This window comes from Ipomoea nil, unplaced genomic scaffold, assembly GCF_001879475.1.
Source record: "Ipomoea nil cultivar Tokyo-kokei standard unplaced genomic scaffold, Asagao_1.1 scaffold3109, whole genome shotgun sequence".
Lineage (NCBI taxonomy): Eukaryota > Viridiplantae > Streptophyta > Magnoliopsida > Solanales > Convolvulaceae > Ipomoea > Ipomoea nil.
Window position 1 is genome coordinate 132,501 of NW_017619537.1, and position 24,253 is coordinate 156,753.

Below are 24,253 nucleotides of genomic sequence, written 5' to 3' on the forward strand. Positions count from 1 at the left end.
AAAAAAAAAAAAAAATCAATGTGGGCAAGTATTCAGAAGTCCAAAGTATCTTCTTCTAATCATTGCATTTTAATTAAAAATGGAATGGAAATTAAAAATTGGAGGAAAATATTCCAATAATAATATCTACATCATCAATTAAAAATAGAAAGTTAGGTAAAAGTCATTTGATATTTTAATTGACTGAAAATAAAAAAGAATAATTGGCTGAAAAATGAATATGATATTACGAATTGACTGAAAAGATAAAAGGATAACTAATTGAGTGATATTCTACCATTATATATTTTCATACAAGTAACCCGTCCTGATGGAGAAGATGTTAGCTCTAGACGAAGATGAACACGATTGTGTTGTCACTACCAATGTCGTCTACAAAGAGGTTTCAATAATGTGTAAATATAATTGGTGATATTAATTTTTTTTTAAATGAAAAAATTGCTATATATCTAGACAAAAAGATATATCTTCCATACAAATGAATAAAGATAGCAATTCATTTATATAACTGAGTTGTTAGAGAACGAGCACATTTGCCTAATGTATGAAAATAGTAAACAATGATAAATAAAATTTTCAAAATTATAGGACCGCATGCGCACATCTAGACATTAGCTATTAATTTGAGCCATTATTTGCACAAATTCAAGCAATGATAACATCAAAATATATAAACGATTCAAATTATATATGTTTAATTGCACTATATAATATTTGATGTTCTAATTTAAATAATTATATATCGATTTATATTTTCTTAATATATTACAACAAATCCATTCCGTGCATCGCACGGGTGCAAATACTAGTTTTTAAAATACAAGTTAAATTAAATTGAGTTAATTTTAGAATGGTTAAATTAAATTGAGTTAATTTTAGAATGGTGAAACGAAAAATTCTTTTGAGAGGATTGAATAGTTATTTAATAAATCCTAATCTTTAAAATACAAGTTAAATTAAATTGAGTTAATTTTAGAATGGTTAAATTAAATTGAGTTAATTTTAGAATGGTGAAACGAAAAATTCTTTTGAGAGGATTGAATAGTTATTTAATAAATCCTAATCTTTAAAAAATGATGCTTTCCTAAATTATTTGTATCAAAAATCTTTTTTTTTTCTAGGACTTTGATGTGTAACCAATGAATATGATTGATTATGACAACTTTTATTCAAATCAATGAACATGAAAATAATTGCGGCAAATATCACAATGCAATGTAACAAAATCTAAGAATATAACATTACTTAATAAAATATTGTGCCAGCTATTATATATAATAAATTATTCCATTAAATTACAAAGTGTTAAAATTAAATGTACAATTACATTCGTTAGTTTTATCAAACTTTTTAATAATAATAATAATAATAATAATAATAATAATAATAATAATAATAATAATAATAATAAGAAGGTGAATCTATCATTTAAAGTAATTGTCATAGAAGACTTGTCTCTAAGTCTTCTTATATATACCCTACTTTAGAGTGTACAAAGGGCAAAGGGCAAAGGGCAAAGGGCAAAGTGCAAAGGTCCAAAATAGTATTATCTTGTCATCTCAACTTGGTTGAGAATTAAATTAAAGTTTTTGTCTTTGATTGTGATGTTCCCCTACAGTAATGATATACTTACAAACTTGCAGGGGAAGACTTTATAGGTCTTCTTACTCTTTGACGGAGCAAATTAATTATATCCAAAATTTGAGTAATTTAAATTGATTAGTATTAAATGAACGTCTATCATAATTAGAAATAACACAAGACCGTCACATATGATATGTGTAATATAATATATATATTTTAACATAAATAATTAAATATAATACTTTGAATCTAAAAAAATTACATTATTATTAAAAGGTATTATAGGTTTCATGTGAAACGATCTCACACAAGATCATCTCATTTTTAGAATGAATAATACAATATTTTTAAATTTTAAACTAAATGTTTTGCTTGTTACGATTGTTTTTTGATTTGAAAGTAAATATCTAATATCATTGTATTGTATGTGTCCTACTATATGAGCATAACCATATTGCTTGTGATACTATACATTAGCCATATATACATATATTTCCTCGTTATAAACCATAGATCAGAGTCCACTATGACTTGAGAAATAATATTATACAGTCTACGTACAAATGCATATGTAGTGATGACTTATATATTCTGCAAATTTTAGTAAACATAATTTTTGTATCTTATCAATATGGCGAAAAATATACTTCTTATATATACTCTCTACATATACATATGTGACTTTTAAATTTTACCAATCTCTTTATACAAATGCATTAGGATTTTTTATTCTCGTCCTGCATATAATAAAAAATTATTACATGATGAGCTCTCAAAATTTACTACATACTCTGATACTCATAACCAAACTCTCTAATATAAAGTGGACTACCTTTTCTTGCCACTGAAGATTAACTTGTCTCAATCTATTTTTACCCCACTATGATGTAGATATATCAAGTGTTCACAATCAAAGACTTGTCTCTAAGTCTTCTATACCCCATTATGTGTGCCAAAGGTACAAAACATTCATATCTTGTATATTTACTACTAGCATGATTATCAACTTCTTAGTCTATGAAGTGAAGCTCACGTCATAAGTCTTCCCCTACAATAATCATATACTTACAAACATTTTTTAGACATCCCAATTGTAGTAACCAAAGACTTTGTAAGTCGTTCTTACACCCTTGACCGTGCAAACTTCTGACACCCTTTGACGGTGCAAACTTTTTACACCCCTTGACGGTGCAAATTAGTTATATTTAAAATTTGATCATATTGTGTTACATAAGCAAAGAATTGAATAAATGTTGAGTAAAAAGTAAGAGTAAATGTAGTATTTTTTTTTTTTTTTTTAATTTTAACTAACTAGATTTCTCATTATTTAAGAAAATGAATAACATGTTAAAAGATTATAGACTAGGATATTATTCCCTTACCGTGGTATTTAAAACTAACCAGTGATATTCTTGCTAAAACTAAAAGTGTATATTTATTTTAATTAGTAATTTATATGTAAAAAATAATACCCCCAAAACATGCATAAATTAAATATGCAATTCATAAAATATTAATATACAATTTTAGAAGTAGTAAAGGAATTTAAGCAAACACCTACCTGATATGCGAAGAGTTCAAATACGAAATAAAAACAAAATTTAACAATAAAATATTATTATTAAACCAGAACATTTAGCAGTATAAACTGATATCACAAAAGAATTCTTCAGAAACTGATATTCATTAAATTAGTTGAAAGATTTGCATTAAAAAAAAAAAAACAAAACAAAAGTAATTTGAAGTATTTTGATTGTGTCAAAAGAAATATGCACAATTTATTGCCCAATCTTCACGGTTAGCATTATTGTCCCCTTCAACAATTTCATAGGAAACATACGGGACTTTGTGAATGTATCTTTCGGAAGATTCCATGACCAAGACTCTGTGAAAGTATTTTTGTCCTTTTCAACAATTTCATACACACACACAACAAGATTTCCAGTAGTGAATGTATCTATCGGCCATGACCAAGACTTTGTGAAAGTATAGCTAGCTAATAGATGATTAAGTTAGCTAATAGCTGATTGAGTTAGTTGGTTTGACCATCTGATAGTATTAGTTTCTTGTAAAAAAAGTGTTTGGTAAATTAATTATTTAACTGTTTACTTTTTCATAAGCATATTGTGCTCATTTCTTAACTTTTACATTATTTTTATAATTTTTATTTATTATTATTATTATTATTATTATTATTATTATTATTATTATTTTTTTTTTTTTTTTTTTTTTTTGAAGGATGAGTGACACAAAAAAAGAAAGAAAAACATTATTATTGTTGTTACGGAAATAAAAAGAAAAAGGGGAAAGGCAGATGGACAACAACTAACAAGAGAGGTATAAATGTTAGAGATGACAATAGTAAAATGATCATTTTACAATTAAGGTCAATCAGCTAACAAAAAAAAGTGAAAAACACTTCTCTTCTTAGCTTTTTGAATTTTGGATTATTGCCTCAATAAGCTAATGCAATAAGCCTTTTTATTGACCCAATAAGCTTTTAAAGTAGCTAATTGACCAGTCAAACCAACCAAATTTTAGATTATCAGACATTTATCAAACACTACTCATTGTTCAAGCCTCAGTGGATGCGTTATTGGTTCTTTGTGTTTCAGTAGGTTGAGAAAGTATATGAACGGATACTATAATGTAATAGAGCTAGTAACTTAAAAAAAAAAAAAAAAATCAAAAACTACTCATTAGGGGAAAGATTTTGCACAAATTACTTGTAAAACAATGACACTGCAGTATCTTATTAATGCCACTAATAACATATATATAGTAGCATTATTGTATGGACTCTTTTGTGTATTCAACTATTAATTCAATAAACTTGATTTTTTTATGATAACATTTATCTAATTAAGTTATGATGAAGTTAGTTAATTTATGAGTAGTCAAAATATTATGAGTTTTTGTTATTCTTTAAATGTCATAAATGTAAGTATGTCACATGCAACTACATGGTTTGATTATTAATTAGGTGGAGATTTTAATTTAATATAAGAATGTTAGGATCAAGTAGTTTTTGTTAGTATACAAAAAATTTATAACTAATAGCGAATGTGCAACTTATCATGTCAGGATGTTGTCGTGGACTTGATCCATCGACCTTTCAAGCCCCCACCCAAAAAAGAAAATAAAATATTATTTTTGTTTAGGAAATATAACATTATTTAATACCCTTCTTTTGTTTTTTGGATTTTTCTAGTTGAGATTTTAATTGGACATATTATTAACTCAAAACTAATAAGAGTTAATACCCAAAATTGTACTCGATTATACTGGATTTTCTTAATTTTGTCCTAAACGACTTTAGTGTCATAAGATAGTCCCAGACTTTTGTGTTATCGCTCAATATTGTCCTCTGTTTGTTAATCCATCAAAAGAGTGTTAAGTACAAGGATAATATAATCATTTCATATTTAGGTCTTCTCTTGGTCTCCTTTCTTTACGTACTCCACCGGTCTTCACTGTGATTTGAATTTACAGACTGTTACCTTCTAAATTAAAGTTTGTTAATATGATCAAAATTGAAGATTTATCTTGGAAAAGGAAATGAGTTTAGACAAGAATAATAAAAAGAAAGATTTTGGGAGAATGGAAAAATTACATATGCATTAAGCTTTAAGGTATCAAGGATTATATTGCAGTCTGTATAGTAATGTAGAACAGAACATAGTAAAGGAAAAAAAATAAAAAATTGAGACACGTCGTACACTGTACTCAAAATTAAATATTGAAGCACTCGGAATGCTCTTTCATCCACTGTACTCAAAATTAACTGAGAGAAGACCGGAGTACGTAAAGGAAGGAGAAAATAGAATACCCAAATATGAAACTAATATTTTTAACTGGCCTGGTTAATTTTATATTAAAGTCTGAAAAATCGGACAAGCTAATGTTTTTAATTGTTTTAAATGGTGCTAATTTAAGATTAAATTGGATTATGAATTTGAATTTTAAATTCAAATTAAATGGCAAGAATGCTATTTACTTCCATGAGTTTGAAAAATCTTATTTTTCTCTCTAATGCCATTTCCATTGTTTACAAAATTCTATCAACACCCTCTCAGTGGTCCGGCATAAATAATTATCCAGTTCATTTCTAGTAATTCAAGAGAAACGGATTAGAAGCCTTCCTCTCTGGTCTGGCGACGACTAATTTAAAGTTAAATAAATTTGTGAAAAATTAACAGATACACCATTTATCAAACACCTCTTTATAAAAACAACATCATAATATCAAATCAATTATAATTATAAATGACATGGTTTAAGACAAACACTAACCAACAAATCTGTTGAGAACAGATTGAATCCAATATATGGCAAACAAATTATTACAAAAAACAAACTAAAGCATCGATCATATTGCTACTGCAACATATATTGCCAGAAGTACATACATAAGCAACAAGTTCGTTTATCGCAAAGGAAACCCCCAATGCCATCAACGCCTGCAAAATATGTTATTAAAAAAAAAAAAAGAGTAACATAAATAGAGCATATAAAATAGCATTTGAATTCGTATATGTAATCATTGAATTCTATGGACTAAAAATAGCATTTGATGGAAGACTAACCTGTTCCGTTTAATTGAAATGCAACAAAACACTTTGTTGAAAGTGATCTCCAGACATTTGAAATATGCATAGCGCCAAGATCTCTTGAACAGTAGAGTACATAGTACTCCAATGAATCCAACAAAGAAACCAGGTCCCAAACCGGCGTAGAACCACATCAAAAATTCATGATCATCATTGGTTAATTTGGTTTCTGTAGGCTGCTTAACAAATGACGGTTTATCATCACCAGGACAACTCTTCAAAAGCGGGACACCACAAAGTCCTTCGTTCCCAATATAAATGGATGGATTATCGAGGGTCTGGAGTTGAGGCCCGGTTGGTATTCTTCCGTACAACTTGTTAAATGACAGATTCAGATAGCTCAAAAAATTCAATGATGATAAGCTTTGAGGAATGGGACCGGAGAGTGCATTCATTGACAAATCAAGAGATTCAATTTTGCTCAGATTGCCAATTGTATGAGGGATATTCCCACTCAGATTATTTCTAGAAAGATTTAGATTATTCAATGCATGCAAACTCATCACTTCTATTGGGATCTCTCCAGTGATTTGATTCCCTGAAAGGTCAATGGATTTAAGAAATTCAAGGTTTGTAGTATACTCCAATTCCAATCCTTTTATATCTTCATCACTGTTTTCCTCAAAAATTACATGGAATGCATAATCAGAGTAATCTAAGTCGCTGACCATTGTAGTGATGTTGTTGAAACACCGAGGGATAGGCCCAGATATATTGTTATTTGCCAAGTTCAACAACTGAAGACCCTTCAAGTAACACAATTGCAATGGAATATCTCCAAAGAATTTATTTTTCTGAAAATTAAGAAACATCAGACTTGCTAGGTTTTCTCCGATCCAAGGGGGAATAACATCCATTAATCCATTTTCACTTAAATCTAAGGTGTACAAGCTTCCTAAATTTTGGAAGCTTGAAGGGAGTCCCCCTTCAAATTTGTTGTTCTGCAAGTGCAGAGAGCGGAGGCTACTGAGAGATCCCAATGAATTTGGAATGTGGCCATGTAAATGGTTATTCCCCAAATCTAAATATTCCAACTCTTGTAGTTTTCCAAAGCACGAAGGTATTTCTCCAGACAACTTATTTGAAGAAATATCAAGGACCATTAAATATTTTAAATTGCATAACCACTTGGGAATTTCACCAGTCAAATGATTGCTTGAAAACTTGAATCTACAGAAGTAATCAAATCCAATGTAACCAACTTCAACACTCATGGGGAGTTCTCCTCTAATATTATTTTTAGAGAGATCAATATAACTGCAAGTCCAGAAGAAATTTCCAAACCAATCAGGGATAGCATCTGAGATGCTTGCATTGGACATGGATAGGGAATGAAGTTTTGTTTGGGTACGAAGCCATTGTGGAAAGTGAGGGCCAACTTTGATTGAATACATTTCAATGTGTTCCAATTGAAAAGGAGGAATCCAGTTGGAGCTTACATCAAGAAATAATGAATTTTCAGATATATCTAACACTCTGAGATTGGTAAGTTTTGAAAAATGTGATTCAAAGAGAATGCCCTGGAAGGAATTATTGAATATCTCTAACTCGACAAGGTTTGAAAGTTGTCCAAGACTTGTGGGAATGCTACCACTGAACTTGTTGTTAGAAATATCTAACCGAGACAACATTGACAAGTTTCCAAGTGAAGGAATGCTACCACTGAACTTGTTGTTAGAAATATCTAACCGAGACAACATTGACAAATTTCCAAGTGAATCTGATATGAGACCAGAGAGGGAATTTGAATAGAGATAAAGTCTATTCAAATTTTTATACATGTATAACTGATTTGGTAGTTGACCAGTAAAATAGTTTCCATTTAAGAATAACAATTGCAAACTATATGAAAGGCACTCAGATGAAGCTCCTAAGGAATCCGTCAACGACCCGCTTAGTTCATTTTCAGATAAATCTAGACTTTGCAATCTACAAAGACCACGACTTATGCTATTTGGAATTGAACCTTCCAACCTATTGCTTGCTAAGTTAAGAGAGGTTAAAGAAGTCAAATTTCCAAAACAATGGGGAATCAGACCTTGAATATGATTAACACTGAGATCCATGGAAACCAAATTGAGGAGCTTACAAAATGGAATAAACTGTGAAGAATTGAAGCTAAAAGCTAAATTGTGAATATAATGTAGATTGAGATTCTCAAGTCTTGTGAGATTAGATAACCATACAAAGGCCATGGCATCCCATGCATTGTCACTGAGATCCAGGGAGATGAGAGAAGTGGAATTAACATGTGAAGAAGGAGGATTGGTAATTTCAAGGCCACAGAAAGCCAAGTTTAAATAAGAGAGAGATACAAGTTTATTGATTGTACCAAACAAATTTTCACTTTGTTGAATGGGAATGGAAGACATGTAAAGGCTTTTTAGGGAAGAAAGGCTGGCCAACCAATCCAAGTTATTTGTAACCAAGTCATTAGTTACAATCCACAAATGATGGACACCATCACCGTTTCCAAGGTCGAGATATTCTAGCCTCGAAAGATTCCCAAGATGTGGGGGAATATTTCCCACAAAACCAGAGATTGAGAGGTTAAGATACCTCAAGTTTTTTAAAGAACCCAAGAATTTAGGAATTTGAATTCCAGAGAAATTGTTCCAACTTAAATCAAGATAATTCAAATATGTCAAGTTGATTAGAGAATGACTAATCTCACCTCTCAAGCAGTTGTTGCTATAGTTTGACATAACTCTGGACAAATCATCATCATCATCATCTTCATCATCATCATCTTCATCATATGTAACTGTAGGTGTAACTAGGTTATGTAAGTCAAGCTTCCAAACATGACCAGTTACAGAGCCACAAGAAACTCCTTTCCATGCACAACAATCAAGACCGGTCCATGAGGAGAGACGGTTTGATGTATCGATTAGGCTCTCCTTGAACCTGAGAAGAGCAATTCGTTCCACTTCAATGCAGCTACCATTATTTGAGTAACAATACTCAAATTTGCAAATGAATAGAAGAAAAACAAGCAGCACCATAATATTATTATAAGTATTATGTTTCATGGTGGATGGGTTGAATGCAGTGAATATAATAATCTTTGGCAAGTGCTTTGAGTTTTGTTTATGGGAGCAGTATATATAGAAGGAGACTATGTTAGGCTTCACACTTCTTATGCTAAATCCTCTTTTTAAATTAGTCGCCATCAAAGATTTGTCTCTAAGACTCAAAGCATTATTATCTTGTTTATCAACTACTACTGGAAATTATGGAATTTCCGACCATCTAAAAATTATCTTAAATCAAGTTGAAAGCCTTGTTCTAACCACTTTTGGTATCCAAAAAAACCTTTGTTGCTATTTCCGAACATTTTTTACTTTCAACTTAATTTAAGATCACTTCAGGTGGTCGGAAATTCTATAATTTCCCGGAGTGAACTTGGCCAGAAATTGAAGTTTTTGTCTCTAACACATCTTAATTGATTCTCCCCAGGCCACAGTAATGATATAATTACAAACTTAATTTTTGATCGAATGTCTCAATTGTAGTAGCCCAAGACTTTGTAAGTCTTCTTATCCCTTGATGGTGAAATTTATTTATATCTGAAATTCGAATCATTTAAGTTGATTAATATTAGAGGATGTTTTAAGCTATTGAAATTTAAGCTAAATGTTTTGCTTGTGAAGTTTTTTGATTTGGAAGTAAATATTAAATATCATTGAATTGTATGTGTCCTCCTGTATGCATATAACCAAATTGCTTGTGATACATTAGCCATACATGATACATATATTTCTTTCGTCATTTTTGTCCGCTATGACAGAGAAATAATTTACACTCTACAAATGCATATGCAATGACTTTTATTTCTGCAAGTTCCTTTATAATATGTCAATTATCAATGTCATCCATGAATTATTAGTGGTGTAATATTCAAATTATCATGTGATGTAATATTTATATTAATCAGAATAAAATATTTATTATGTATATGAAAAGGTTTAATACTTTTACATTTTTATTTTTATTTTTTTAAAAAAACTTTTACATTTTTATTTAAAAGTATTACATTTTTCTTCAAAAGAAACAAAACACATTTCAATATTACTTATAAAAAAATGTACTAATACTTTTGATGAAAAATATAGTATTTTTATATCAAAATATAAAAGTATTACACTTTTCCTTTTAAATAATAAACAGTTTACTTTTAATTAGTATTACAATTTTCAAAAGTATTACATCTCGACCCAACCCGTTCATAAATAAGGATCTGTTAGATGTTCTCACAAAAGGGCAATTTATACCGTGCACCACGGCGCACATAGCAATGTGCGCCCAAACACAAAACGCGTGCGTTTCTTGCTGACGTCACTCCGTCCATCCGAAGAGATCGAACTTCATTATGTGTATTCAGTTAAAAGTTTATGTGTATTGCGTTATGAGTTTATGTGTATTCAGTTAAGAGTTTACATGTATTATATTAACCAAACCCCATTATGTGTATTCAATTAAAAATTTATGTGTATCGTGTTATGAGTTTATGTGTATTCAGTTAAGAGTTTATATGTATTATGTTAAAAGTTTATGTATATTCTGTTAAGAGTTTATGTGTATTATGTTATAGTTTATGTGTATTATGTTAAGAGTTTGCGTATTATGTTAAGAGTTTATGTGTATTATGTATTATGTTAGATTATGTGTATTCTGTTATGAGTTTATGTATATTCTATTATGAGTTTATGTGCATTCGAAACAGATGATTTTTTTAACAACTTAACAAAACGACGTCGTTTTAGGAAGCACGGAGCGCACAGTGCTATGTGTCCCGTGGTGCATGGTATAACAGTTGCACAAAAGTGTAACCCTTTCTAATTCAATAATCTACTAACTTATCAACTTTCAACTAACTTTTTATCACCTGCGATAACCTAAGAATATATATACTTTCTTTCTAAATCGCTCAACAGCATATTCCTAGCAGCTTGGATTTTACCTCGGTGTTGGCACAAAAATAATTTGATTTACATGTAATTATTAACTGTACAGAACCAAGACTATATGGTATAATGTTATCTGGGTTGGACTTCCATTTGGAAGGTTGTAAATTCAAGCCTCAATGGAGGTGTTATTGGTTCTTTGTGTTTCAGTAGGTTGAGAAAGTATATGAACAGATACTACATTGTAGTAGCATTAAAAAAAAATTAACTGTATTGAAGTTTTAGGGGTTAATAATTTTTATTGTGTATTTATTATTCAATAATTATAAATCAAACTACATTCGTTAGTTTTATCAAACTTCAAATAATAATAATAATAATAATAATAATAATAATAATAATAATAATAATAATAATAATAATGTGAATCTATCTTTTAAATTAATTGTCATGGAAGACTTGTCTCTAAGTCTTCTTATACGCCACTTTAGAGTGTATCAAAGGGAAAATTAAAGTGCAAAAGTCCAAAACAGCACTATCTTATAATCTCAACTTGGTTGAGAATTATAGTTTTTGTCTTTGATACATCTTAAGTGATGCTCCCCTACAATAATGATATACTTACAAACTTGCTGACGAAGACTTTGTAGGTCTTCTTATCCCTTGACAATGAAAATTAATTATACCCAAAATTTGAGTTATTTAAATTGATTAGTATTAGATGGATGTCTATCGCGATAGGAAATAACACAAAATCGCCACATATAACATGTGTATTGTGTAATACTTTTTTTTTTTTTTGAAGATACGACATGTGTAATACTTTTTAACATAAATAAAATATTTTATATATTATGAATCTATAGAAAAAAAAAGTATTACATTATTGTTAAAAAGTATTATAGATATATGTGAAACCATATTACCCAAGACCAATTGTTACTTAGAATGAATAATACAATAATACTTTTAAAATTTAAACTAAATGTTTTCCTCATTAAAATTATTTTTTGATTTGGAGGTAAATATCTAATATCATTGAATTGTATGTGTCCTAGTATATGTGCATAACCAAAGTGGTTGTGATACTATATACAATAGCCATACATATATCTCCTCAGTCTGTAAAGGCTATTGTCCACTATGACTTGAGAAATAATATACACTCTAAAAATGCGTATGTAGTGAATTATACAGTCTGCAAATTTTAGTAAACATAACTTTTGTATTTGATCAATATGGCGAAACATATACTTCTTATATATACTCTCTACATATGCATATATATGTAACTTTGAAATTCTACCAATCTCCTTATACAAATGCACTAGAATTTTTTTATTACCATCATACATATAATAAAAAATTACTACATGAACTTTCAAAATTTACTATTTGTAACCAAACTTTCTATATATTAGGTGGACTACCTTTTCTTGCCATTGGAGACTTGTCTCAATCTATTTTTACCCCTCTATGATGTATATATATATATCAAGTGTCTTTCTCAGCTCTAAACTATTCACAATCAAAGACTTCTCTCTAAGTCTTCTTATATATACCCCATTAGGTGTGCCAACTGCCAAAGGTACAAAACATTGCTATCTTGTATATTAGAATAAACTTTTTAGTCTATGAAGTGAAGCTCACGTCAGAAGTCTTCCCCACAATAATGATATACTTACAAACATTTTTAGACTTCCCTTGACGGTGAGTCTTTGTAAGTCTTCTTACACCATTTGACGGTGCAAACTTCTGACACCCCTTGACGGTGCAACTTTCTAACACTGGCCCCTTGACGGTGCAAACTTCTTATACCCCTTGACGGTGCAAACTTCTGACACCTCTTGATGGTGCAAATTTCTAACACCCCTTGACGGTGCAAATTAGTTATATCTAAAATTTGATCATACTGTGCTACATATATAAGCAAGGAATAAAAAGAGAAGTATAAAAAGTAAGAGTAAATGTAGTATTTCTTTAATAATTTTAATTAACTAGATTTCTCATTAAAAAAAATGAATGCCATGTTAAATAAACTATAGGCAAGGATATTATTCCTTTATCGTGGTATTACTCATATTCTCTAGTTACCATTCATGGAGAGGAGCGGTCTAATTCCACTTAAATTGCCTTTGTAGTATTTAATTTTAGTTTGAAATTATATTCTATATTACGTTAAGTTTGATAGGTAAATCACGAGAATTCCAAACTCCACACTTGAGAGCCCTCTCAACTGACCTTACTTTTTTTCTCTCTTATTTTTTAGCTATTGATCATCTTAGATGGATGAATCAAATTAGTCCATAGTTCTTACGAGAAGCTTAGTTCTTATTTAATCGTAATTATATATTATGTATATAGTATCTGATATAAAAGTTATGAGTGTCCATCAATACCTTAAAATTTTTCATGCAGTTTCAAGACACAAATATATACTAGTACATTATATATTTATTGTTAGAAAATGTTTATTAGAGTTAATTACCGAAATGGTCCCTTGACTATAGCAAAATTACCAATTTGGTCCTTGACTATTTTTTTAACCAATTAAGTCCCTCAACTTTAAAAATCTTAACCAATTTGGTCCTCCGTTTGTTTGACCGTTAGTCAACCGTTAACTTGGAACCAAATTGGTAATTTCGCTATAGTCAAGGGACCATTTTGATAATTAACTTTAGGGGTGGGCAATTCAGTTCAATTTTCTCGAACCGAACCGTACCAAATCGAATCGAACTAGTTTGGTTCGGTAATATACTGAATAACCGAACGATATTGGATTCTTGTATACCGAATGATTCGATAAAAAATTCATCCGAATTGTTCGGTAAAAAATTGAACTAAACCGAATACCGTTTGATTTTTTTAAAACAATATAATAATAATAAATAAATAAATAAATAAAAAGTAAATCCAAGTCACTTGCTGCTTGCTCTGCCGTTTAGCTCATATTCTCACGGGTATCTCTCGTAAATGTTTTATTTGATTTCTTTATGGTTTGTTATCAAAAGTTCTATATTATGTGTTATGGTGTTTATATAGTCCGTATCCAAAGTCTAATATATAACAAAATAGCAATTCAAAGTTCAAACGGTATTCGGTTCGGTTCAGTTTTTACCGAACAATTCAGTTCGATTCGAGTTTTTACCGAACCGTTCGGTATACAAGAATCTATTACCGTTCTGTTGTTCGGTATTACCGAATCTAACTAGTTTGATATGGTTCGGTTCGAGAAAACTGAACCGAATTGCCCACCCTTAAAGTTAATTACCAAAATGGTCCTCGACTATAGCGAATTACCAATTTGGTCCCAAGTTAATGGTTGACTAACGGTCAAACAAACGGAGGACCAAATTGGTTAAGATTTTTAAAGTTGAGAGACTTAATTGGTCAACAAAAATAGTCAAGGACCAAATTGGTAATTTCGCTATAGTCAAGGGACCATTTCGGGAAGTAACTCTTTTTATTATATATTTATAATTATATCATCATTATTACGAAGTATAAATCTTATATATTTATAATTTTACATAAGAAATATGACAGTTTTATTCCTTGAATTCTAAGAAAATAAGATTTATTAACCGAATTAATCAAATGATTAACTGAAATTTTAAATACATAAATAAATAAATAAAAATATAATGTGAAATCCCTAAAATTAAAATGAAATCCCCATGGATTATGGATATTTGGACTTTAGATTTTGTATTGAAGTTATGAATTTGTTATTATAGGTATTGAAGTAGTTGGATTTATTATTATAGGTATTATTGTAATGATTTAAAAATGTAGTTAAAAAAATTTCGATTAATCGATTAACCGACTGATTAAATAAAAAATCACTCGGTTAATTCGGTAATACAAAGTTTAATCCGGTTAATGATTAAAGCTTTAATAAAAATTTTGATTAAAGTGATTTAGTAAACCGAATGCAGACCGACAAATAATAACTATGGAAGAAGGTAATAGGAATGCCTAAGGGATAACTTCCAATTGGAATTGTAACAGAAAAAAAAAAAAAAAAAAGTTCAAGTTTAGTCTAAAAGCAACATACTTTTGCTCATTGCGTACCAAGCTAAATCACCAAGAAAAAATCAAGACTAACGAAGTCAATTCCGTCAGCCAACTATCAACTTAAACTTTTTTTTTTTTTTTGAATGACGAAGAAAATCTGACATGAAGATAAGCATTGAGTAAACCTCAGTCCTATATAATAGTTCAAAAACTATATGCGTGATGTAAACCGTACTAAAAAGACCATGTGTGATAGATTTGACACAAAAGGGTATTGACAATAATCAAACTCAACTTTTAATTGATATGAAACAAGCAAAAGGCAACACATGCATGAGCTTTAGATTTTGACAATCAGCATTTCTTTTAATGACAATATATGTACATCTTACAGTAAGCATTCACACTAGACACAATTTTTGGACTCCTTTTAGATTTCAATACCCAATTGAAGCAAAACATACAACATTGGGAAACTACACTCACATATAATAATTCAGTCCAGCTTAACTCTGTTTTCTTCCAAGTGTTGTTTATAGGAGTGAGCAGGAAAGTATTTTATGCCATATCACCAACTATGCTGATAACCTGTCACAATAACACAACTTACTCATCAATATGAAAACAAGAATGCATGTGGTTCCAGGTTTATTACCCACACTCTGCTTATTCTAATTTTACTCCCTCAATTCCAATTTGGAGAACTATACTCTAACTATTCATCATCATAGTAATGGAATGCCAATTTCTCTCAAATGTCAATAATTTGGCAACCATTTTTGCAAAATTTTCATTGCTTGGTCAGGGGAGCCATTTATGTACAATTATATATTTTTTCAAATAGTTGGGGGACCAATCTTCTCAAATTTTGAACTCGAGCAGTAAATTCCACTGACCAAAACCGTTATTGATTATAGAAGTAATAAAGAGGCGTAATTGTAACCTCCAATGCTTTGAGAAGGTCTTCCCTTGTGTGAGCAGCAAAAATGCATATTCGTTCTCTGGCTAATAGTTGAGGAGTTGCTAGAAAAGCAACTGTAACCACAGCCACCTATATGTAAATTAAAGGTTAGTAAAGGTTGATTCAAAGCAGAGCGAACTGGAAACTAAAAATTAAAAACTAAAGGCTTCATATTACTATTTAATAGGAGAGAATAAAGCTTACCTCACTCCCGTGAAAAAGCAAGTATTTTTGCTGGATTGTAGAGCATTATGTGCATTACAGGTGAATCGTCATCTCCCAAGACCTCAAATCTCATTTTCTGCAGTTCAGTTCGGAAAAAGTTACTGTTCTCTTGTATACAGGCTAGTTTTTGAACCCCTAAATATATAAGATATTATTCAAAAATTTCAGGTATGTCAAAAAACTTTCCAAAAGATAACCCAAATAAATTTACTCAAAATGTAATTCAAAGATTTCTTTCATAGCATTTTTCCTTATCCCAGCTCAAGTTTAATTCTTCCTATTTAGATCTTAGTAGTGGTAGACATAACCTCCACTCCTAAAATAAAGTTCTAGTCCTCTTCTCAAATCTGTTTGCCAAAGTTTCCATAACTACATATATTTCTTCATTTGTCTCCTCTCCCATAGTACTTATTCCACATCCATATTAGCAAGAAGAAACACATATCAGAGCATTTGTAGACAAAACCTCCAAAATTCAACAAAATTCAACTATAACCCCATAAAATTTGATAGAAATCCAAATTAAAACTCAAAACTATTCGAAATCAGCTCCAAACAGACAATAGAAGTAGGCTAAAATTACATCTAATTCGTTGATCTGGACACGTGGACGTTCTTATTTCTCTCCTGGGCAGCCGTTCACATTAGAGCGTGCCCCCATAGTCAATCGTTAAGTTACGAGTTCAGTTCTCATAATGCGATACACATTGTTATCATTTTAAATGAGTGATTATAAAAATGATCTTTAGAAATAGGAGCATTAATTCTTTGAGTTAAACAAATAGAGAAAATATAAAATAGATATTTCTTGTAAAGTTAAAAATAAATAAATAAAACTATGATAGGAAAAATCTAAAGAAGGTAGCGTGACAACGACTAACCGTTTTTTCAGTTTCCTCCGCGCCGAATCGCATCATCTTCCTTGACAAAATTCTATTAGCCCATTAGAATTAGAATTCCATTTTTCATCTTCCAAATCTTCGTCACTGCGTACTTTACAACAATGGCGAGAATGGAGAGCCTGATCGGACTGGTGAACAGAATCCAACGAGCCTGCACTGTCTTGGGAGATCACGGCGGCGAAGGCTCCCTCTGGGAAGCCCTTCCTTCAGTCGCCGTCGTTGGAGGCCAGGTCCCTGCATCTCCACTTTTTCTTCTACGGCATTTCCGTTCCTACGCCAGTTTCTTTTCTCAATTTGTGTTTGTTGTTGGTGAATTGATCAGAGTTCGGGGAAATCATCAGTGCTGGAAAGCGTTGTGGGGAGAGATTTTCTACCTCGTGGATCGGGTAATTATATTTTCAGTCAATTTTGCTCCGCCAATCTGTATGCGATGAGTTCGACTATTCAGTTCAGAAATTGATAGAGCATTTAGTTCAATTGTGATGCACATTAGGATGCTGAATATTGAGCTCAAGCTCCATAGGTAAAAATAAGCTACAGTATATTTCCTTTTACAGCAAATTGCAATACAAAATTTATTTTAGTCATAATTTATGCAAACAAGTTATTGAAATTTGAAATGGCTTAATAGCAACTGAAGCTATTAGCCAAAGTTGTTCCTCCTAGTTCTATTTGGGTTATCAATTCTAGTTATTTCAAATTAGCTTGCTTGCTTTTTTTTTTTTAATCTAATTATGAGTAACAGTCTGTGAAGAAGGGAAATTATATCATTGGCCACAGATCATTAAGCTTGTTGAGCACTTGTCTTTTTTTAGTGAATGCTCATCATTGTAATGTTCAATGCTGTTGAAGTAAATCTCCATAGGAATACCAATTGTGAGCCATGGCTTTCCTAGTGTGCTAAGTTTTTTTTGTCTGCAAAGGCATTGTTACAAGGAGGCCATTGGTGCTGCAACTCCATAAGACTGAGGGAGGGGCTGAATATGCAGAGTTTCTTCATGCTCCTAAAAGAAGATTTTCTGAGTTTGGTAAGTAGAAATTGAAGAGTACTCCATAATATATTTCTCTCCTTTTCTCGAGTAATTTTATTTATTTCTTTATTCTGATTTGAGGTATATGCCTCAAGCAAGCTACGGACAAAATCAAATATCTTGAAATTCTAAATGATACCTGAAAGAATTTCCTTTGTCCCTAGGTTTACAATCGAGCATATGTAGTTTACCAGAAAATAACTTTGATCTGGTTAATGAATTGATTTTATTTTATTTTTGGTTACTCATTTATCATCAAAGACAATCAAATTCATCTGACTCATATCTTGTATGCTTTTATATTAATAATTCTTTAATGACAATGCAGCTACTGTGAGGCAAGAGATTGCAGATGAGACAGATCGCATTACAGGGAAGTCAAAACAAATCTCAAATGTCCCAATTCACCTGAGCATTTATTCTCCTAATGGTTTGTATTGGCATGTTAAAAAAAAAAAAAAAAGATCACTGTGGCAGACTCTTTTAACATTTCTTCTTCTTCTTCTTCTTCTTCTTCTTCTTCTTCTCTCTCTCTCTCTCTCTCTCTCTCTCTCTCTCTCTCTCTCTCTCTCTCTCTCTCTCTCTCTCTCTCTCTCTCTGTTTAAGAAAATAATTTGTCTAAGGGTAACTCTTTGTAATTCACTGGCTATTTTTTCTTCTTCTTCTTCTTCTTCTCTCTCTCTCTCTCTCTCTCTGTCTCTCTCTGTTTAAGAAAATAATTTGTCTAAGGGTAACTCTTTGTAATTCACTGGCTATTTTTTCCTACCTATTACTGGATTTCTCATATATCTTTTAATCATTTATGTACATTTTCCTCAAGCACAAAACTTTTAAATCCCCTCTAGGATGCATCACTATGAAATGGGTTTTTGTTTTGCAGTGGTAAACTTAACCCTGATTGATCTTCCTGGATTGACGAAGGTTGCTGTAGGTGAGCACTGAATCATTAGTTTTCCTTAGTTGCAGTAAAATAATAAATTTGTCTTCATTGAGTGGTACGTTATGTTAACTATAGCTGACATTGGAACACCATATTTCTTAAATCTCAGAGGGGCAGCCAGACAGTATTGTAGAGGATATTGAAGGGATGGTTCGTTCCTATGTGGAGAAGGTATTGAGAGTTTCTAGCTTCAGTAGACTGGAAACAATCTAGACAACTATTTTCAGGTGCATTTGTAAGAGCTGCAATTTTGCTCTGTTGATTTTCACATTGTGAGGATAGGTGAACCCAAAATGTGTAACTTTTTAAAATTCAAATTAGTTTCAAAAATAAAGATTTCATGTTGCATAAACTGGTAATGTTCTGCCCAATAAGCTTGTGAAATATTATGAAGAAATGCATAAAAGTTTATAAGTCTAATGATGGTAGCTCCAATAGTGGCAATATGTAGAATGAATGTCATTTAGGACACAAATAAGTGAGAAAGCAAGTTATAGGAGGTGAATTGAGGTTTTGCATTTGAACTATATTATGGAAGTGTTAAACCATGGTCATACTGATCTGTTCATAGTGTTCTTATGAGCAACCTTAGAATGTCTTAAGAACTCTTAGGAGGACAATCTTTTTATGGTCAGAAAGATTGAGGATATCCTCAGCTCTCACCAGTATTGTGAGTACAAATTACAAATTCCCTGGAAAAGTTTCTAGCCATTATCCTTTCCATTATTTAGTTTAAGACCTTAATGGATATTGCAGAATGCTCATATTAGAGACCCTCTTGAAATCAAGAGAGATATGATAACGCTTAAGATGTGTGTCAACTATGTATTTTATAGCCAAAGATACACATCCTGTTATGGTAGTAAAGAGAAGAGTTTCTGAATAAGTTGTACATTAGAAAAGAGAATACACAACCCTATAAATACATGCTAGAAGACATCAAATAAAGAAACAAGTTTCCATACGACTGCCTACTCCAATTCCTATAAATCTCCAGGCTTCCTAATATAATATATACATTTCATAATACGTATACATTCCATAACACATCCCAAGCACAAAATTAGGAACCCCTAACAGCCAAGAATCCATATAAATCAGCTGATGCTAATTCCTAGAAAATCTTCCTGGTAAAGTGATCATTTACCAGATACTGCAATATCAATAAATCTTGATATGGATAAATAGTTACTCCGTATTTCATTCATTCTATATCTTCACATGTATTAGTTTCAAAATAGAATCCTGTGTGCATCTTGATCTTTTGTTTCACTTATCACAAAGTCTTATTTGTTTTTTGTCACTTTGTTCCTTGTCATGTCAAGGGGAGAATGCAACACTGTTTATCACTAGTTGATTCTGTTAAGACATGGTTTTGCATCTTCCCCTATTCAAATAGCAAAAGATGTATTGCCCTTTACTTCTTTCTTCCTTTGGGGGATAGTAACAAATTGTCTAAACTGTATCTCCTTGTTTATATATATCTCTCTCCCTAGCCCAATTGCATCATTTTGGCTATTTCTCCAGCCAACCAAGACATTGCAACTTCTGATGCTATAAAGCTTGCAAGAGAAGTTGATCCTTCGGGTACAATATCTTTCCATAACATAATAGATTAATATATTCTTTTATTCTCACTGTGCCATTTTGAATTTCCTTCTAGTCTAATATTTATTTAGAATTCTAATATTTATGTGTTTTATTTTCCAGGAGAAAGGACATTTGGAGTGTTAACTAAACTAGATCTGATGGATCAAGGAACAAATGCCTTAGATGTATGATCCATAGAAGTTTTAAGGCTATTCTCTTGTCAGATGAGATAATCATTTATTGATATGATCATTGCCACATCAATATTTTTTGATTTCTTCATATTAGCAATGTTTTTTCTCTTGTGTTCCTTATTTGTTTATGTTTTTTTAAAGGTACTTGAAGGTAGATCATACAGGCTCCAACATCCATGGGTTGGAATCATGAATCGTTCACAGGCTGATATCAATAGGAATGTTGACATGATGTATGCCCGTCGTAAGGAACAAGAGTATTTTGAATCTAGTCCTGAATATGGACATCTGGCACATAAAATGGGTTCCGAGTATCTTGCAAAACTTCTCTCACAGGTTCCTCTCCTAAATTTAGATTTTTTATTGTTAAGTTCTATTCTTAGGCTATATATAATGATGTTTTCTGGAATACTTACATCGAAATTTTACTCTTCATGATGTTTAGCATTTGGAGGTTGTCATTAGGCAGCGCATACCAGGTATCATTGCATTAATAAATAAGACTATTGATGAGCTTAATGCAGAGTTAGATCGTATTGGAAGGCCTATTGGTGTAGATGGAGGGGTAACAGACACAAAATCCAGAATATCAGTTATTTTACCAAAGTAAGCCCAGTTTTGGGCAGGGATCTTCTTTGAATAAGCTACAAGCTTGTTTCTGTTTGCAGGCACAGCTGTATACAATTTTGCAAATGTGTCGTGCATTTGATCGCATATTTAGAGAACACCTAGATGGAGGGTATTACACATTTTCCTTCATTTTTCTCAAAGTTTGAATATTGTTTTGACTGATTGATTGAAAAGTACTCAAAATGCTTGATTTTAAATATATAAGTAGTCTGAACAGGCAGCTTGTTCAACTCAAAGTAAAACCTAAATCTGAAACCTAAAATATATTCTGTGATAACCTATTAACATCATATGACTTTTTAAAGTTGCTTCAGTTGACCACAACTAACTAAAATATTTATGTTAGGTCCACTATGGTAGCTCATTTGGTTATTTGACTTCATTTAATTTTCAAGTATATAATGAGGATCAAAATTGTCTCAGGAGGCCAGGTGGTGATAGGATATATGGCGTTTTTGACAATCAGCTTCCATCTGCAATGAAAAAACTTCCGCTAGATCGCCACCTGTCATTGAATAATGTTAAGAAAGTCATTAGTGAGGCAGATGGTTATCAGCCTCACCTGATTGCTCCTGAACAAGGATACAGGAGATTGATTGATGGATCTCTTGGATACTTCAAGGGCCCTGCTGAAGCTTCTGTTGATGCAGTAGGATTCTTATCCTTCCATAGTTGATTTATTCTTATTCGCTGTGCTTTATATGCAAATTGTGCTTTTTACCATTGCATAATGGATTATGGATATTGGGTGAAAGTTCAATTATCTAAATTTGAAGTGGACTTTAATTTCTTTACCATTTGTGTATTTTAAGGTGCATTTCATTCTTAAAGAATTGGTGAGGAAGTCCATTGTAGAAACAGAGGTAACGGGAATTCTTTTTGTTTTTGAATGCTTCGAGTGGAAAATATTTTATTTCCTTTAATCCAGTTTATGGTCATGTAGGATTTGAAGCGATTCCCCACACTTCAATCTGATATAGCTGCTGCCGCAAATGATGCACTTGAGAGGTTTCGTGATGAAAGTCGTAAGACAGTTATAAGACTGGTGGAAATGGAATCTTCCTACCTGACTGTGGAGTATTTCAGGAAGCTTCAATCAGAACCAGAGAAAAATCCAAGCACAAACCAAAATAGTTCAAATACAGATCGCTACACAGATCATCATCTAAGGAGAATTGGTGAGACGTTAACTTTCAACCCACAGTTTATTTTCAGATTACTGAAAATATTTATCTGCACTTTAAAAGTTCACCCGGGAATGATTGCTGCAATTTGCTATTGTTTAATAATCAATGGTTGTGCTTGCCTTCATGTTTTATATTGAAAGTCATGCACTCATGCAAAATTTTGTCTAAATGTTTCTGTATTGAATATCAAAAGGCTTTCTTTTCTGGAGCAAATAAAACTGTCTAAAATGATTTTCTTGATATGCCCCGGCCAGGTTCAAATGTCTCCGCATATGTTAACATGGTCTGTGACACCTTAAAGAATACTATTCCAAAGGCTGTTGTATATTGCCAAGTTCGTGAGGCTAAGAGATCACTGTTAAATAAGTTCTATTCCGAAGTTGGAAGGAGAGAGGTAAAACTGCCATTTTGTCTAGTTAGAGTATATGCAAATACGATTTTACTGTTGGTAAAACCACCAAACAAAGATGATGAGTGAGGGATTTCAGGAAAATGATCATATTTGATGATGCTACTGTCTGTTTGTTACCTAGTACTGTCTGTTGCCAGTTATTTCTGGTAAAATGGTCATCTTTCTTTGTGAGTTAACATGGCATCAAACTATGTTTAGTATGGAAGGGAAGTTTTAGCAAGGGAAGCAAGCTAGAAAGAATATATTTACAAAAAAAAAAAAAAAAAAAAAAAGAAGCAAATGATGAGAGTGTTTTGCTTTACTTGTGTTTATGTGTGCAGAAGGAGCAGCTGGGTAAAATGCTTGATGAAGATCCTTCACTTATGGCAAGGAGGGAAGCCATAGCCAATAAGCTGGAGTTATACAAATCTGCCAGAGATGAGATTGACTCTGTTGCATGGAAATGATGAAAATCTCTTGATTTTCACTTTTTTGTTGATTGGTTCATACACATGGCGGCACAAATCCCTTGTTTGTAGTTCTACTATACTGGCATACATAAGCTAAATCTACATATTCTTTTTGCTAAAAAGAAAAAATAGAAGCCCATTGGTAATGGAGGAGCTGTGTTTGGGCTGCAAATCTTGCCATGATGTATTTGTTTATTATTGATTAATTTTTTTATTCTTTCATTCTCTTAAATGTTTTCTTTTGCATTTTTTTTTAATTTAAATAAAGAACACAATTATCTCAAATTAAAATAACGTTAAAATATATTTTTTTTCGCATTTAAAAAGACAAAATATTTGCTTGAGTTATACCCTTGGACATAATTTGAACACTATAGAATTTTTAGAAAATTCATCTTCCATAAATAAATATATTTAACTACACCTGATTTCTGTTGTCTCTAAAAATAGCTTTCTAGAAACTGTGTATATGGACTACTGGACTAGTAAATTCTATATAATGTGGGATTCGGCATCCTATTGATAATTGCTAGAAGCTTAACATATACATGACATTATAATTTATTATATATGATAATAATTGTTTTGATCTTTCAAAATATATTTTAAAATAT

At 31.4% G+C, this 24,253-nt stretch overlaps 2 protein-coding genes and 1 long non-coding RNA gene across 3 annotated transcripts; 1 reads left to right on the forward strand and 2 right to left on the reverse strand.

Annotated features, from left to right (window-relative positions):
- Positions 1-5,746: 5,746 nt before the first annotated feature.
- On the reverse strand, positions 5,747-9,330 carry LOC109166854 (leucine-rich repeat receptor protein kinase EMS1-like). The gene is made up of 2 exons (XM_019315746.1): positions 6,171-9,330; positions 5,747-6,044 (listed from the first exon to the last, which is right to left on the reverse strand). Exons 1-2 carry the CDS (start codon positions 9,224-9,226, stop codon positions 6,038-6,040), a joined length of 3,063 nt encoding a protein of 1,020 aa, XP_019171291.1. The 5' UTR covers positions 9,227-9,330; the 3' UTR covers positions 5,747-6,037.
- Positions 9,331-15,435: 6,105 nt separating this feature from the next.
- Positions 15,436-16,176, reverse strand: LOC109166839. Its single transcript, XR_002051745.1, has 2 exons — positions 16,062-16,176; positions 15,436-15,706 (listed from the first exon to the last, which is right to left on the reverse strand). It is a non-coding gene; the product is annotated as an uncharacterized LOC109166839 (long non-coding RNA).
- A 1,085-nt stretch (positions 16,177-17,261) lies between these two features.
- LOC109166837 (dynamin-related protein 1C) lies at positions 17,262-23,834 on the forward strand. Its single transcript, XM_019315715.1, has 16 exons — positions 17,262-17,436; positions 17,529-17,592; positions 18,130-18,234; positions 18,566-18,667; positions 19,118-19,168; positions 19,287-19,348; positions 20,674-20,764; positions 20,888-20,952; positions 21,103-21,297; positions 21,407-21,526; positions 21,630-21,700; positions 22,015-22,240; positions 22,404-22,454; positions 22,535-22,769; positions 23,033-23,172; positions 23,511-23,834. The coding sequence occupies exons 1-16, from the start codon at positions 17,308-17,310 to the stop codon at positions 23,634-23,636; spliced, it is 1,833 nt and encodes a 610-aa protein (XP_019171260.1). The 5' UTR covers positions 17,262-17,307; the 3' UTR covers positions 23,637-23,834.
- Positions 23,835-24,253: the final 419 nt, after the last annotated feature.